The 18257-nt window shown below is 45.2% G+C and overlaps 1 protein-coding gene across 1 annotated transcript in view; it reads right to left on the reverse strand.

The window, feature by feature from the left end:
- GTF2B (general transcription factor IIB) overlaps window positions 1–13339 on the reverse strand; it is a 130781-nt gene extending 117442 nt beyond the window's left edge. Inside the window, exon 1 of the mRNA XM_078645982.1 lies at window positions 13184–13339. Coding sequence (XP_078502108.1) covers window positions 13184–13200 — 17 coding nt within the window. The 5' untranslated portion in view covers window positions 13201–13339. The remainder of the gene's footprint in view (window positions 1–13183) is intronic.
- Between the last annotated feature and the right edge of the window lie 4918 nt (window positions 13340–18257).

Genomic DNA, 18257 nt, shown 5'->3' on the forward strand with positions numbered 1-18257 from the left:
AAGTTAAAATTCATACATAACATGTAGTTTAATAAAAAATGTATTTTATACACAAACCAATCATCATTTCCCGCATTTCGCGCGCTCCTGAATCGCTAGTCGGACCATCCCGCCGCCGGACGTTCTGAGCCCTGCCCGTTATCTTGAGGCAGGGAGATCTTTTAACATTACCTACCCCTTCTAACAACATTGTTTGAAAATCACCAGATCCAGCTTCTATAGAAGCCACCCAAAAGAGCTCAACTTATAACTGATCGCATCATAAGATCGCAAGTTGGAACCAAGAAATCGAAAATAACAATACTGAATCCATAGATGCCTAGAAATTACTTGTGAAGAACCCGGCTCTTTGATTTCTATTCAGCACTTTTCCGTACCAAGGGTTCCGGTCGGCGGGAATTACTGACTCATCCTCCTAGTTACCAGCTTCTGACATATTTGGTTACAAAAGAAGCACAAAAGAAACAGAAAAATCGATCTAACCGTCGCTATAAATAGATCGTTAGAAAATTGTGTGGCTACTCCATGAAGAAGGCGCTGGCCGCCGAAACGCGCGTAGAGACACATTCTCGCCACTTATCTATTATAGATAACCATAGTTTTTAAACTGTACCTTATTGGTTTGTGTATAAAATACATTTTTTAGTAAACTACATGTTATGTATGAATTTTAACTTCTATGATTATGTCATGCACTTGAATTGCTATTTTATGTTAATTGTTTAATAAATATTGCAACTTTTTCAATAAGCCATAGCCAGTTGTTCATTTATGTTATTGTTAATCGAATATTAATTGCCTAGGTCGTTGCCTTTCAAATATATTACTTTCCCTGATCTAGGAATTACACTCAGGGGGTTCTTGTTAAATATACGTTGTTCTTTATTTTTGTTTCCCATAATCTTTTTGAAACTGGTCACTCAGATTTGTGGGAAATTCTAGCATGCATCAACACATGTTACTAAATTATGCTGAAAAGAAATGGTACCTGAAAGTTTATAGTAGTTTAGCAAAGCGTTTTTTTCCTGCTTTCATTTTTTTAATGAACAGAGTTTTTTTTAAAGAAAAGAATCATCAATCTTGCTTTCAAGCTTCTGCAAATATTTGCATCAAATTAGAGAGCATTTTTAGAGCATTATACACAGCCTCGTGCTGCTAAACTTTGAAAACTAATGTACACATTGTTATACTGGAACCAGTGTCCGTAGTGCAGTCAGAGCTTGCAACATTTACTTAGAGCGCTCACCCTAATAAATTAATGAACCATAAATACAAGTTTGAACAGCATTAATATATGGACAAACATATTACCTTAACTGTAGAGAGTGCCCTTCCCTGATCCATAATCTGGTGCAGCAAACGGGCAGCCAAAGGATTTGTGCTGCAGGGGGTTGGGTCTACTTTTCCAAAGGACAAATAGCACATGAAAACGTGTTGCCCTTGACCCCAAACAATATGTCCTGGGCGTCGAGCTATAGGAATTCCACATCCCTGCAGACTCATGTCAGTTTTGTGAGCGCCATGTATTAGTTGGTCTGCCTAGTAGTGGCTGGTAGGCCTCGCAATATTATGATGTTAATTCCTCTGCTTGCAATAGACTGCTGTGTGACATTTTCCCTTCTTTCTATATCCAGTCCAAAGTGAGAGTCTCCGTTCTATGAGGAGACGATTGTCTGACTCTGCATACCATTCCCTGCTCACAATCCTCCTCCCATGAGATAATGAGCCGAGAAGCGGCACTGTGACCTTGCACAGCAGACATAGGGAGTATGTATCCACTGGTACTGGCTCTGTTCACTGTACCCCATTGTTCGCCAGCGTCTGAGCTGGGTGATTTTCCACTGGTGGGGTGGGAGTGGTTCTGCTTTCGGGTGTTTTACTATTTGCCCGAGGTGGGGAGAGTCTAGTCCCTCAGCAGATTGCACAGTAGGCTATTCCGACAGGGCTCACTCTGAATGAATAAAGGCTTGGTTGGTATTCTCTACTGGTTGTCCGATTAATCATTATTTCAGAAGGCACGATGAGGAGGTCTACGTGACCCAGGTGGTCTTTCGTGGTCACTCCCTTCAAGATGTCCAGGATTTCTAATCCGCTCTACGCTCGGACGATCCACATAAAAGGCAACAAGCAGCTTACTTGCCATCAGTGCCCATCCAGGCCTTAACCCCAGATCAGGAGGAAATGCTTGAATTCGCCAAAAGGTAAAGGCAGCTATCAAATCAAAGCTGAACAAAGTGCCTGGCCCTGATGGCTTTACCAAGAGCTTTCATAAACATTTGCTAACTCCCTAGTTGGGCACACAAATAGGCTCTTCAACGCACTTTGGGTGGAGGGAAGGGTGACTGCATGAAACTGACTGCCCATCTCAAAGAATAAACATAACTCGTCAGGGTAAACTCTTACGGTCACTATATTAACCTAAGCTCAACCCCCGGGTATCCATGCCACACAACAGACATGCTTAACTTAGGGCAATGTGAAATGTACAGATACAGTACAAAAACAGTAATAAAGTAAAAATGAAGAATACACATCCAAAACCAAATAAGAAAATAGTGTATCATTTAGTATACACAAAATGACAAAAATCCAATAAGGGGTACCAGAGATATGAATGTTTAAACTTAAGTACGACAAGCACCAAAACGCACAAAGCGCCAACGATAGTCAATGGCCACTGTAAACTGGACCTAGGTGTGGCTTGAGGCTTACTGCAAAGGGGTGAGGGTCAAATACACCAACCAGGTTCGTCCAGGTCAAAGATTTTACCCTATGACTTAGTCTTTTAAGACTCAACCAGCTATAGGAGTAGACGTTTAAGGCCCTCCACAACCTCAGAAGAGGGTACTTGGAAACTCTCAGGGTATCAGGCATATGCCAAAAGCAAAGTCCAGTTGAAGTCCTGTTGCTATTGGTCAGCCGGGCACTTCTAGGAACAGGCAACAACTTGTTTTCTCCCTGTAACTCAGAAGCTCAGAACTGCCAATAGGAGCCAACATCTGGGTACACGAGGAAACAGGTACACGAGGAAACAGGTACACGAGGAAACAGGTACACGAGGAAACAGGTACACGAGGAAACAGGTACACGAGGAAACAGGTACACGAGGAAACAGGTACAAGAGGAAACAGGTCCAATCCTCCAGGGATCCTCTGAAATCACAGGGAGCAGGTCTAGTACTTTTATGACCTTCCACACCTCCAGAAAGCTTTCTTAAGTGGGTGCCTGTATGTGCCACCTTCATGCCTGGCACTAGCTATTGGGTGGTACTCCCTAACAAATGGGACAAAAGTTTCCGGGCCAACCGTACCCACTTTTGTATTAGCTCCTGTTTGCCAACAGCCCCAAATTGCCACGGATCAACATGGGAAAAAGCGTTTAACCACACTTAACTTTGGTTCTTAAGGGTGGCTGTGTGCGTGTCAAGAGTGTCAGAGAAATCCCCAGTGCCCTCCAATATCGAACACTAAAATCCAGTTTGAAGCAGGTATGGTATCCACAACAAACCCAGAGACAAATCTGGTCGTATAAAAGCAGGGTCATTCACCAACCAGACAGGGGATCCGAAAGATGAATATTCTGTGGGGTTCAGTGGAATCATCTCTCCCTTTCGTCACTCTACAGTTTTCTCCTGGAAGGCATTTCACACCTTGTTCACACCTATTTAAGGCTGAGCACAGGTTGAGAGCTGGCACATGCTAATGGTAATTAGACTTCACACAGTTTGGCAGAAAAATTGTAACTTTCTAAATGTTAAACTTTTCCCTAATTTGTATTGAAAATTTTACTAGACCAATGAATTGGACTTTTAGTAGCCATTAAAAATAGTGGTTTGTTTATTTTTCTAGCTCGTCTCAGTCCGGAGATCCAGCATTGGTATTTTCATCTATAATGTAGTTTTCTACATAAGACAGAATGGCCTGCCACAGTTAAAAATATTTTTTTGGGCTGGGTCACTGTAGGGACATGGTAATATTAATTTTATACATGCCCCACTTTTAAACACCATGCCCCCAACAAAAGGTGAAAAATTGGTGTGACCCAAGTAGAAAAGGCCGATTTCTACACTTCTCCCCTCCTCCCATGAGCAAGGCTACCATCTAGTAAGATGAAAATTAGAAAACATACATCTCATCGGTCCAATGTACTGATGAATGTTGGTGAAAAATATATTCTAGAATATATGCAACCAGATTAGATACCCTCCTTCCATGTCTAATCCATCCTGACTCATCAGAAAATGACACATGACATCTACCGTTTAGTACACCTGGTTTAAAAAGTCAAGAGAAAGTCTTTGCCAGAAGTGCCAATATTGCTAGATGCTGAAAATGCTTTACAAAAGGGTGGACCAGTGCTTTATCACCATGGTGCACCATAAAATTGAATTCAGCTTCGGCTTCATAAAGATGGCCAAGGCGCATCATGCCACTACCTCTATTCACCGTTAATAGTAGACTGTTGTGCCGTTTCCCACTCACGAGGTGCATCTGTCAGGAGATCCCATGCTCCTTATTACTCTTCGCTTTTATTTTTGAAACCCTTTGCTGTTATCACAAGAGCAAACGCATCGTGGCAGTGATCATATTCCACCAGGAAACTCATAAAACAACATTATTTTCAGACACTGTCCTCCTCACTTAAGTATCGCAGACCATTTTCATTACTCACCTATGAGCCCAACTATCTGCTTTGAATAAACCTCAAGCTTTAGAATCTAGTTAAGTGCAAAATATTAAAAATAACCAAAGGAGTGATTGACACTTGGAAACCCAAAATGCTATTGCACTAGGTTATATGGAGCGGGGGGTGGTGTCACCTGAACACAGTGAACTTCTACAAAGCTAACTACCCACCCCTATTAAAATAAATTTCGACCTCAAACATGCCATTAAAACGAACATTCTACCCAGGGCCCTTTATCCTTTTCAAGCATTATCCATTAAGGTTTGCAAAGACTTATTTCAGCACTCAGGAATTTTTTTATAGATTTTGTTTGGCAAAAAGGCCAACTTTGGTTGCCCTACAAATCTTTCTGCCTACCTAAACAGAAGGGTGTGTTGGCTCCCCCGATTTTTCCTCATACTATAAAGCAGCACATCATGTCAGAATGGTCCATCTAAGCAACTGAAATTGTGGCTATGTACGGACCGGGAGATAGCGGCCAGACCATTTGGGATCTGGCATGCAAATATAAGCATGATCAACCTTCCCAATGCCTATCTTACCATCCCCATTAACATTAGTCAGATAGTTTGGGGCTCACATAGGAGGTGCCCTGGTCAACTCTCCTTCCCCTCAGTACACACTAGATTCATTATAAACCCTGCTTTCACCTACTTCAGGTACTTTCGATAACTGGAGGAAGAGAGGTTATCCTAAAATATCAGGCATTTTCAGCATGTGGAGATTCTCTCCTTTGTAAGCACATCTTCAGGGTAGATAAGACTGAGCATTTTCATTATATCCAGTTGAGGTATTGGGCTTTGAAACCCAATATTAAGACATCAACCAATAGACATCAACCAATAAACTTAACCCTTTATTGAGAAATTTGTACAGGTGGCCAATGGTTCCAGGGGAGTGATTTTGTCAATATACAAAGTTCATTCTAGATAGTGCACCTCCTCCATGCTGGCCCTACAGGGGGAAATTGGCAGAGGGACTGGGGCAGAGAGAGGATGTGTAACAGATGCCCCTTTGTGAGATTTAATGCAGCCTTTTGGCTCGATACTGGGAAAGGAAGCATTCTCTAAAGTATAATTTGAGAAGTACCTATGCTCAAACAAATGATAAAATCTACCCAAGTTCAAGAGCTCTCTGCTGGAGGGGTGGTGTTCAGGAATGTCAGACATACCTGGTGAGACTGCATTCACATCCAGCCTTTCTGAACAGAAATCATGGCAGCCATGAAAACAATGCTAAGATACCCTAACACCGAGATGCTGCTCTTGTTCTTGCTGGGCTTTTACTCCCACACCCTGGAACACCCAAGAAGGGCTGACGACAGACTCTTGTGGAATTGCTTGGAGGCTGTGAAAATGGCCATAAACGATACAGAAAAGGGGGTGGTGATGAACAGAGTGTCTGAATTAAGCAGACCACTCTTACCCAGTCCAAAGATCAGGGCTTGATCCATCACCGTTATTTATCTCACTGCCCCATCCCAGCTCAGAACCTGGCTATATGCAAATCAGTCTGTCCCTGGCCCAGTGCATCATGGGAACAGGGCAGACCAAACTACCAAGCCAATTCTTCACCAGAAAGGAGACAAGCTACCGGGGACCGGTTTCTGGCATTTCAGCCTCTTCGGCCCGGCTTGCTTGAATCCTGATGGAGCAGTGAGAAAGGGACTCATGTCTGAGTATACCCTGCCACACCTATAGTGGCCAAAAACGATACAGAAAAGGGGGTGGTGATGAACAGAGTGTCTGAATTAAGCAGACCACTCTTACCCAGTCCAAAGATCAGGGCTTGATCCATCACCGTTATTTATCTCACTGCCCCATCCCAGCTCAGAACCTGGCTATATGCAAATCAGTCTGTCCCTGGCCCAGTGCATCATGGGAACAGGGCAGACCAAACTACCAAGCCAATTCTTCACCAGAAAGGAGACAAGCTACCGGGGACCGGTTTCTGGCATTTCAGCCTCTTCGGCCCGGCTTGCTTGAATCCTGATGGAGCAGTGAGAAAGGGACTCATGTCTGAGTATACCCTGCCACACCTATAGTGGCCAAAAACGATACAGAAAAGGGGGTGGTGATGAACAGAGTGTCTGAATTAAGCAGACCACTCTTACCCAGTCCAAAGATCAGGGCTTGATCCATCACCGTTATTTATCTCACTGCCCCATCCCAGCTCAGAACCTGGCTATATGCAAATCAGTCTGTCCCTGGCCCAGTGCATCATGGGAACAGGGCAGACCAAACTACCAAGCCAATTCTTCACCAGAAAGGAGACAAGCTACCGGGGACCGGTTTCTGGCATTTCAGCCTCTTCGGCCCGGCTTGCTTGAATCCTGATGGAGCAGTGAGAAAGGGACTCATGTCTGAGTATACCCTGCCACACCTATAGTGGCCAAAAACGATACAGAAAAGGGGGTGGTGATGAACAGAGTGTCTGAATTAAGCAGACCACTCTTACCCAGTCCAAAGATCAGGGCTTGATCCATCACCGTTATTTATCTCACTGCCCCATCCCAGCTCAGAACCTGGCTATATGCAAATCAGTCTGTCCCTGGCCCAGTGCATCATGGGAACAGGGCAGACCAAACTACCAAGCCAATTCTTCACCAGAAAGGAGACAAGCTACCGGGGACCGGTTTCTGGCATTTCAGCCTCTTCGGCCCGGCTTGCTTGAATCCTGATGGAGCAGTGAGAAAGGGACTCATGTCTGAGTATACCCTGCCACACCTATAGTGGCCAAAAACGATACAGAAAAGGGGGTGGTGATGAACAGAGTGTCTGAATTAAGCAGACCACTCTTACCCAGTCCAAAGATCAGGGCTTGATCCATCACCGTTATTTATCTCACTGCCCCATCCCAGCTCAGAACCTGGCTATATGCAAATCAGTCTGTCCCTGGCCCAGTGCATCATGGGAACAGGGCAGACCAAACTACCAAGCCAATTCTTCACCAGAAAGGAGACAAGCTACCGGGGACCGGTTTCTGGCATTTCAGCCTCTTCGGCCCGGCTTGCTTGAATCCTGATGGAGCAGTGAGAAAGGGACTCATGTCTGAGTATACCCTGCCACACCTATAGTGGCCAAAAACGATACAGAAAAGGGGGTGGTGATGAACAGAGTGTCTGAATTAAGCAGACCACTCTTACCCAGTCCAAAGATCAGGGCTTGATCCATCACCGTTATTTATCTCACTGCCCCATCCCAGCTCAGAACCTGGCTATATGCAAATCAGTCTGTCCCTGGCCCAGTGCATCATGGGAACAGGGCAGACCAAACTACCAAGCCAATTCTTCACCAGAAAGGAGACAAGCTACCGGGGACCGGTTTCTGGCATTTCAGCCTCTTCGGCCCGGCTTGCTTGAATCCTGATGGAGCAGTGAGAAAGGGACTCATGTCTGAGTATACCCTGCCACACCTATAGTGGCCAAAAACGATACAGAAAAGGGGGTGGTGATGAACAGAGTGTCTGAATTAAGCAGACCACTCTTACCCAGTCCAAAGATCAGGGCTTGATCCATCACCGTTATTTATCTCACTGCCCCATCCCAGCTCAGAACCTGGCTATATGCAAATCAGTCTGTCCCTGGCCCAGTGCATCATGGGAACAGGGCAGACCAAACTACCAAGCCAATTCTTCACCAGAAAGGAGACAAGCTACCGGGGACCGGTTTCTGGCATTTCAGCCTCTTCGGCCCGGCTTGCTTGAATCCTGATGGAGCAGTGAGAAAGGGACTCATGTCTGAGTATACCCTGCCACACCTATAGTGGCCAAAAACGATACAGAAAAGGGGGTGGTGATGAACAGAGTGTCTGAATTAAGCAGACCACTCTTACCCAGTCCAAAGATCAGGGCTTGATCCATCACCGTTATTTATCTCACTGCCCCATCCCAGCTCAGAACCTGGCTATATGCAAATCAGTCTGTCCCTGGCCCAGTGCATCATGGGAACAGGGCAGACCAAACTACCAAGCCAATTCTTCACCAGAAAGGAGACAAGCTACCGGGGACCGGTTTCTGGCATTTCAGCCTCTTCGGCCCGGCTTGCTTGAATCCTGATGGAGCAGTGAGAAAGGGCAGTGAAAATGGCCATGGCTGTACAATGAAGGAGGAAAGATCCACCAACTATATGACATTGGAATTGAAGGCTCTAGACCATAATGGCAGGTGAGAGGCTTTCGAGGGTGACAGGGATCCAATAAAGAGAATTTGATACAGTAAGGACCCATTATTTTCCATGATCCCATAGTCACTGAGATCCAGGTCTAAAAAAAATCTAGTCACCCATTTGCTATGGCGAGTGATTTTATTAGGGCAAAATTGTTTAAGGGCCTACTGGGCCGTTCTGGCTAGAGAACTCAAGCTGGCAACACTTTTTGAATCTCTTTATATACAGCAACATCAGCATAGAGTGGTAAGGAGTCTCTCCTGAACTTATGATGCCCCAGTCTTGTTCCTCCTATCTCAGCGTTCAAACAGATATTTACATATTAAACACATCAGATACCTAAATTCTTGCTTTTGAAAAGGTTCGTACCTATGGCCATACACCTTGGAAACAGGACAATTGTGTAGGTATATAAATGTTAAAGAAAGAACTTTGCCCATACTTTTTAATCCGACATTATTTAGTTGGTCACAAAGTCTTTACTTTAGTACCGATTAAGCCCTTTTGTCATTTCAAGTTTGATTAAATGAGTTGCTTTATTTAGTAATATTATCAACTTGTTTGCCAAACAACCAAATGTGTACTTTCATTCAAAAAATGAACGAACAAAAAAGATGCCTTTAAGTCTTGTTTTTATATTGTCACATTTGCTGTGCATTCAAAGACATAGGCCAAATGCCAGCTAATGAAGTTCTACAAATTGCTGCTACCTTTATCCTGAAGATTAGGGTTTAGTTTTCTTTCACAAACTGCAAAGTTAAAGGATTTTATAGTATGAACTGTCTGACAATTGTGCTGTTGTACAGGGAGTGTGCATGGGCACATCGTAGGATGCCAGTTTTTCTCTAACACATTTAAATAGCTTGTAAATGAACTGCATTTAAATTACTGTACTAATAATACCAATACATGGCAAGTAAGGGGTTATATGTACTCTACATGTGAGCCAGATTCTCATTATACATGAGGTAAAGTTTTAGTCTAGTAAATAAATCAAAATACTTTTTTGTACAGCAGACAAGCTGAGCGGACATATCTGAAGATGCTCTAATATGTGATAAGAAAAAGGTTGTTCGGTAAAATATAAAATATTTGCCTAGGATCACACAATTTCCAGTTTATAGGACAAGAGTAATACACTACGGTCAAGTAGATTATTCAAGTCACTAGACCTGCATGTCCGGTAACATTTTTAGGATTTTTGAACACCTGGATATAGGTCAAACGGCCCAGAAGCTACAGCACACATTGACATAGCCACACTTCATTATGGGATCACTCATGACAAACAATGCCTTCCGAAATATTGTTATTACTATGGATAGAGGGATGTCTGAGGTTCATGGGGTTATAGTAATGTTTACACCTGTAATGAGTTATGTGAATAATCTGAACACTGTACTGGGCTTAATGCCTGCATTAATGCTTGCAGTTTAGTATATCTATGATTGTGTTAAAAGCCTAATAATCATGGATAGGTTAAAAAAACAATAACTATGGCAAAACTATTTATATTACACATGCTAAAACTACTAGTTGTTTGGCAAAACAATTGAAGTTATTACTACTAAACACAAAGCAACTCGCGTAATCAAACTTTAAATAATAAAAGGATTAATCAGTACTACAGGAAATACTTCTGGACCAGATAAAAGATGTTGGATTTAAAAAGTATGGGCAAGCCTCACCCCAAGACCTGCCCCGTTGCTCTTAGTTCCTTAGGAGAGGGCTACACATAACACAACACTTCAATAGCCCACTAGTACGTATCCCTAAACAGTTTTTTTCACCACAAAAGAAAACATGTCGAAAACAGTAGGATAAATTACGACGAGGGACTTATTCTGAGATGGAGTCCTAGCCAGTGTCTAAACATCAATATTAGAATAGATACTTCAGGAGTTCATTCCCAACACTGGAACACTAATAAAGGTGTTGTACATGATATGGACAATTGTACAAATAGTAACACTGAGTCAAACCCTGCCACCTTCAGTATACACCACGAAAAGTGGGAGAAGGCTAGCAAATTGGCACTACAGAGCACTCTTAAAACACAAGGAGGATATCCCATGGACGGCCTCAGGCATAAACAATAACTCAACTCAAAGATAGCAAATGAGCTAGAGCCTTGACTTATCCCCCAAAAAGTGTCCTAAAACGCCACACACACACATATATATATATATATATATATATATATATATATACACACATATATACACACACATATACACATATATATACACACACACATATACACACACATATACACACACATATACACACACATATACACACACATATACACACACATATACACACACATATACACACACATATACACACACACCAATCTCACCCCAGGAAAGGGAGATAAATAGGATGTATCCAGGGTCAACATGAGCATGCCCCAGATGTTGAATGCAATCAGCTGGGTTCATACACATGATGTGGGCATGCCTGGAAATATCACAGTATTGGTATAAAGTTACAGGCATTAGCCAGGCAATTAAGTGATTCAGAACTATGTGAGGTGACGGGATATATTCTGGGCCAATTTAGTCACCCAAAAGGGTGCAGAGCTAATTCAACATTTCAAGATCTAGCGTTGCTCTTTCAGAAGAAAGCTTTAACAATGGCATTAATGACACTCAATCCCCCACTCCCCATTTATTTCCCCACTACTCGTCAGGTGTTGATAGTCTGTATCACAATGGGCAAAATTCAAAGGTTTTTATTTTACAAAGAGAAGAAATAAGGGGGCTGAGTAAACTTTTCACAGCAAAGGTCTGGCACGAACTCATGCAGAACGTCTTAGGTGAATATAACAACAAACACTGTTAAAGTCAGTATGTCTTGCATATACTGCGAGTATGCAAAGAGAACAATTGACGGATAGGATGCTGAACAATGTCAAACAATCACCACAGTACAGAGATCTGGGCCTCTGTTATTTTTGCTTTTGGTGCCCTAGGTAGGAAGGGTATGCCCAAAAGTGGGTCCTGTGCTCACTGTGCCACTGGATTCAGGCTAGCCTGGCTGCTGAGGGATGATGTCCTGAAAAAGGTCCCAGGATGCTTGTTTCCGGTCCAGGGAGGACTTGGCCTGGCAGTTCACTTTACACTGTTCCCATGGGGGCGGGGGAGGGGGGGGCGAAGGACGACTGATTTGCATGTTGCTGGGTCCAAACTGGGGTGGCGTAGTGAGCAATAAAAGATGGATTGAACCCAGATCTGTGACTGGGGGTGAATGTTTGATTTCTTCAGTATTCCATCCCTCATCTGTTCTTTTTGCCTTTTTTACTATGAGTGACAATCTGGTGGCTTTGCCAATCCTTGTTTATAAAGTAGTGTTACAAAAAAGAAAAGAAAAACATCACACAGCGGACTGAAACATACAGGACAGTAGACTACCAAGCTAACTGTTACTCTAAACACCCGGAGCATTTATCTTATTCAACATTACTATAAAACACTAATAACATTATTTTTAGTATACCTTCCTACTATGAAGCCCAACCCCTGCCATAACCTCTGCCACAGTCATCCTGTCATTTATGCACGTTCTTTGACACTGTCTTTCCTCACACATTCGAGCACTGCTAGATACCCACCTAAGCTACTCTGGCAAACTTACCCTGTCCTCTCTTTTGCCACTGCCACCCCCAAAGCCTCTGGCACTACCACACATCCTTCTTAGGTCATCTACCACGTGTCCCTTTAATGTCTTCTGGTACTATCATACCACGTCCTCTGGCATAGCCACTCCCTGCCCTCTGGTACTAGAAACCTCTTAATCCCTCTGGTACTGTCACCCCATCTTCCAGCATTGATTAGCCTTCTCCATTGTACTCTGGCATTGTCTCCACGTCAAAGGAGAGGCACGCCCACGCCCCCCTCCAACACTGTCGCCCCCATGTTCCCTTCCCTCTCCTTGAGTTCACTCATCCCCCTATCACATCCTTCCCATTACCGTCCTATCAAATGTTATGTCACAGGATGCAGCAATCCTAGAGTATTTACTTTGCCACATAACACTTCCTCTCATCTACTTACCCCTTCTTCTGTCGCTATTTCCTCTCCTCAGTCTCCTTCCAATTTTCGTCTCCCTCCCCATGCTAATGTCTGATACCATTACTGACTATATCTTGCCCTCACCCAACTCGTACACCGTCGTCTTTCTGACTCTCTCTCTCGTTGTGGTACATGTGTCCATTGAGGCGACCTTGCCACCCTTTAAGACTGTCTACGTTTAACTTGATCTGTCCAAAACCTGCTCACGGCACGAACCACCGATCGTGCACTTCCGTGGAGAACTGCGAACACTTACCGGCTTGTTGACGCCATGATAACTCCCGGTAGCCGTCCCAGCAAGCACCGCGGCTCGTTTACTTATCACTTCTGTTCATCACGTGTCCAGTGACGAACTACGGAGCAAGAGAAGTGACAGTTCGGCTTGGACTGAGCGTCTGTAGAAACCAGTGAGAGAAACAAAAGAGAGACCTCAAACATTGTCAGATCAGCACTTCAGAGACACAAGCGTACATACATTGCTTATGTTTAGTCGAAGCAGCGGCCATCTTTGAAGGATGTTTCTGTGTGTTCGGAGTACCCTATGGATGTAGTTATGGGGACATTGGTTCGTAAATTTGTGACTTGCTGCGGACGATTACATTATGTATGAAAATGTAGTATTTGTACAGTAATTACCATGTGTATCAATAAATGTTTTACAAACCGTGAAAGTGGTAGTAGTAAACGATAATATGAACGCATGTATGTCAACTTTTCAATGCAATAATTGAGGGTGATTTGTAAAAAGCTGCAAATACCTTCTGCGGGTCACAGACGTACTGAGATTGGCTCCGTGGTCGACATGTTGATACATTGGGGTATTTTATTTATTTATTTATTTATTTTTATTTCAAAAAATGTTATTAGATTTTTTTTTATATATACGGTACAGAGATAGTGAAGGCAATACTGGTCTCGTTATAACACCGTTGGTGTTGCAATTGGCATACAGTAGATATGATGGGACACTTATATGTTGGGTATGCATTCACGAACTATGACGTTTGTGTAGGGGAGCAGGGGTACTATACCAGGGGTCTACCGGTAAGCTAGCAATAGCACACAAATAATGGACACCACACTCGTTGTATACTGGGTTGGACCGGAAGCCCCGAGCGACCTCGGTCCTTTTATTTATAGGCTTCTGGCCACGCCTGGCCAGAAGATGATACATTTTGTGGGAGTGTTTCCGGGTCTCGGCCGAGACCCGCGAAACACTAGACTGTTGCATCCCTTCCCAACTTGGTATTTATTTTTCTTGCCTTCGTTCCAGTCTTGGTCAGTTCACATGCAAAGTCCGCTAGCATCCGATTGGGTCGGGGATTCGGTCGAAGGTTGTGGGAACTTCGCCCCCTGGTGAGCACCGGTTCAGGTTCTCTTCTCCGTGGAGATGAGTAGGTGTTGGTACTGTCGTCATTCTCACCGGGCTCCGGACCATTGTCGGATTGGCTAGCAGTTTCAGCGACGGGCCCGTCGCCTGCTTCTTGGGTTTCATGTCTGGGTGAAATACGTTTAAACCATGACACATTTCTGGTGATTTCTTCTCCATTCTTTTGTGCCGTCACAGCCGTACCTTTGGTCGTTTTGATTATCCATGGTTCGACTTCATACGGAGTTCTGAATTTCCCTCCAGGCCTGCGTGTTCTCACCAGCACTGTGTCCCCCGGGACTAACATTCCGTCTCGCGCCCGTCTCCTGTGGCTTGCCTTCTCGTTCGTTCTTCTCCTTCTCTCTTGGGTGGCAGCCGGTGAATATGGTTCAGGCCTCCAATGTTCTGCCGTTGGCAGTAGGTCACGCCGGGGTCCTGCAAACATCAGCGACCAGGGAGACCTCTGAGTGGTACTGTGAGGGGTGCTTCTGTACTCCCTCAGAAAGAGTTGCAGCGCTGTCTCTGGGTCTACCCCTTCTACTAACGCGATCCTTAGGGTTTTATTGACAGTCCTCATAAATCTTTCCGCCTCTCCATTTGCTTGGGGCCATTGAGGCGTGATTCGCCGGTGTTTTATTCCTAGCTCTTGCAGGAATTCCTTGAATTCGTGACCCTGGAACGGGGGCCCGTTGTCTGTTTTCATCACCTGGGGGATACCAAACATCGCAAATATTTTGCTGAGGATCGGCTGGACATTTGTAAAGCTGGTGGACGGTGCAACTTCTACTACAGGGTATTTGGCGTAGCTGTCTACCAATACTACAGTTACCCTCCCATCTGGAAAACTCCCAAAATCCAGGCTGACCCATGTCCAGGGTGCTGGTGGTGGCTCTTCCGTAATGATGGAGGCAGGCACCTCCGGAGTACTGGTTAACTGACATGCTCGGCAGTTCTTTACCCACATATCCACCTTTTCATCCATGTGCGGAAACCACACTTTCTCCCTCATTCTGGCTTTCATTCGTTTCGTGCCTTGGTGTCCCTCATGAGCTAGTGAGGTTGCCCTGTCTTGGAGAGTGAGGGGAATCACCACTCTTGATCCCCGAAGTATGAGCCCATTGTTGGCTCTACTGAGCTCATTGCGTAGCTTCCAAAATTGGGACAGGCGAGTCCGGTCGTCTTCATCCCAATCACTCACGTTACGTAGGAAGTTCTCCCAGGATTGGGTGTCCATAGCCGCTTTAACTCTCATAACGACAGCGTCGTCCCCATACTGGGCTACAATGTCTTCTGGTGCAAGTGCTTGGGGGCACGACAGCTGGGACACCATATCTATGAAGTCTTCGGTCTGTGTATCCTGATCAGGGGTCCCACTTCCTTCCACCGGGGGATGTCGTGACAGAAAATCCGCTGCGTTTTTTGCTCCTGGTCTGTAGACTAGATCCATTTGATAATGTTGGACCTGAATGGCCCATCTTTCAATCCGCGGCGGTGGGTGTGGGGCTGTGCCTTTGAACAAAGGTACTAGAGGCTGATGATCTGTGACCATTCTGAAGGGCTGTCCGGTGATATACAGATGGAAATGGTTACAGGCCCATTTCACGGCCAACGCCTCTCTCTCAATCTGCGAATACCTGGCCTCTGTCGCGGTTAGTGCCTTACTTGCGAACGCCAGTGGCACCCACACTCCAGGTTCCGATTCTTGTGTCAGCAATGCACCTAGCCCAACGGGACTGGCGTCCACTAGTATTTCCGTTTTCCATGCCGTGTCAAAGTAGGCCATCGTCGTGCTGTCTAGCAGTGCTGCTTTTATTTTATCAAAACTTTCCTCTTCTGCCCGGGACCACTTCCATGGGTTCTCTTTTTTGGTCAGGTTCTGCAGCGGTTCAGCTAAAGTGGCGAGCTGCGGGATGAACCGGGCACAATATTGTGCCATTCCCATGAAACTTCGCACCTCTGATGCAGTGGTCAGGGCTGGGGCACTTTTGATGGCGGTTGACTTTCGTGGATCTACCTTGACTCCCTCTGAGTCGAAGACGTATCCAAAAAACTCAATTGATTGTTTGAAAAACGGACACTTTTCTTTATGCAGCATGACACCAAACTCCGCCAATCTCCTGAGTGTGGCTTTCAGCCTCCTGTGGTGTTCCTCGCTGACATTCAATACCCCATTCAGTCCCGACAGAATCTCTTTGATCGTGTTCTGAAATATTTCAGCCGCCGACGTAATGCCAAAATTCAAACGTTTGTACCTCCTCAAGCCTAAGTGCGTCGAAAACGTCGTGATGTACCGGCTCGCTTCCGCTAACTTTAGTTGATGGTAGCCGGCGTTTAAGTCTAATTTGGAGAACCATTGTGCTCCATTCAAATCTGCGAGTATGTCATCCACCGTGGGCGTGAGATGCCTCTCCCTCGTGATTGCTTTATTGGGCATCCTCATGTCAATACATATTCGAATCTTGCCAGGTTGTCGAGGCTTCTCAGCAATCACCATCGGTGACACCCATGGTGTCGGTCCCGTCACTATTTCTATTACCCCTTGCTCTTCCAGCTTGAGGAGTTCCTGTTCTAAGATGAAACGGTATTCTCCGATGCCTTAACGCAATTGGTTGTATTGCCTTGTCAATGTGTAGCTTGACAGGTGGTCTCTTGATGGTACCTAACCCTTGAAACAACGACGGGAATAGTTGAAGGATCTCCTCTGTGTGGAACGCTTTTACGGCATTTGCAAATGCAATTAGCTTGAGCTCCTCCGCCGTGCGACTGCCGACTAGCAAGTCTGCTTCTTTATCAATCACGTGAAACGTTGTCGTCAGCTCCTGATCTTCAGCTTTCACCTGCACCGTCATCTTCCCTCTCAGGGGTAATGGAGTCTTGCTACCATAGGCGAGTATGCGAGCCTTGGATGGTACCAGTTGGGGTCTAGGTCGTAGCGCCTTGTAATGCTGAATTCCCATTACATTGATCGTAGCACCAGTGTCTATGACTCCGGTTACTGTCGACCCATCGATCTGGATCTGACACTTCGGTTGAGGCCGTCGCCGTCTTTTGAGCTCACTTACAAATGATACGTAATAGCACTCTTCTTCATCGTCTGTCGACGAGTCATCCAGCCGTTGTGGGTGGCAGGACGGTGTTCTGTTCCCTCTCGACGAGTAGACCTCCCGTGTGTCCTCTAGGGCTAGTTGTCGAACAGCTTTGGTGGGTGTTTTTCTCCCCGCTGATCCTTGTCCTCGTGAACTCCCTCTCGCACCACCCCTGCATACGCTAGCAAAGTGATTATTTCCTCCACATTTGTCACACGTCTTGCCACGTGCAGGGCAGCTGTCTCTGTTGTGTTCTTCATACCCGCAGCAGCTACATTGCGCACGCCGCTGTGTCCTGGTCGGCCACCTTCCTCTACCTCCACGGTTGCTGCTCCGCACAGCATCTACTCTCTCCGTCTTGACGGTCACTTCAGTGTTTGTTGACTCCATCGCTGTGGCTCGCGCGCGTCTGACAGTTCGTGTGATCTAGCCAGCATTAGTATTTCGTCCAGTGTTATGCGGGGCTGCCTCAAGATCAGCGTCCTTAGATGTTTGTTTTTGCATCCCTGAATCAACTGCGCTGTTACTTCTTTCTCTTGATCATCATCCGGGCACGTGCTTATCAGCTCCCTCAGTCGTGCATGAAAAGCGTCCATCGTCTCTCCATCCCTTTGTCGGGATTGCCTGAATTTGAACCTTTCATAATGGGGGTTCAGTTGTGGGTCAAAATGGGCATTTAATGCTTGTACTGCAGCATTGTAGTCTGTTGCGGCTCCGGTGTTTGGCAGATGTAGGAATAACCTGTAGAGTTCATCGCCACCGAAGTGTAGTAGCAGGGACCTTTTCACCTCATTGTCTTTTTCCCTCGTGGCAGTGAAATAGTTATTCAAGCGATTTAACCACACAGCCCAGCGTGGCGCCGCCGTGCCCGGGTC

Source organism: Lissotriton helveticus, chromosome 1_1, assembly GCF_964261635.1.
Source record: "Lissotriton helveticus chromosome 1_1, aLisHel1.1, whole genome shotgun sequence".
Taxonomy (NCBI): Eukaryota; Metazoa; Chordata; class Amphibia; order Caudata; family Salamandridae; genus Lissotriton; species Lissotriton helveticus.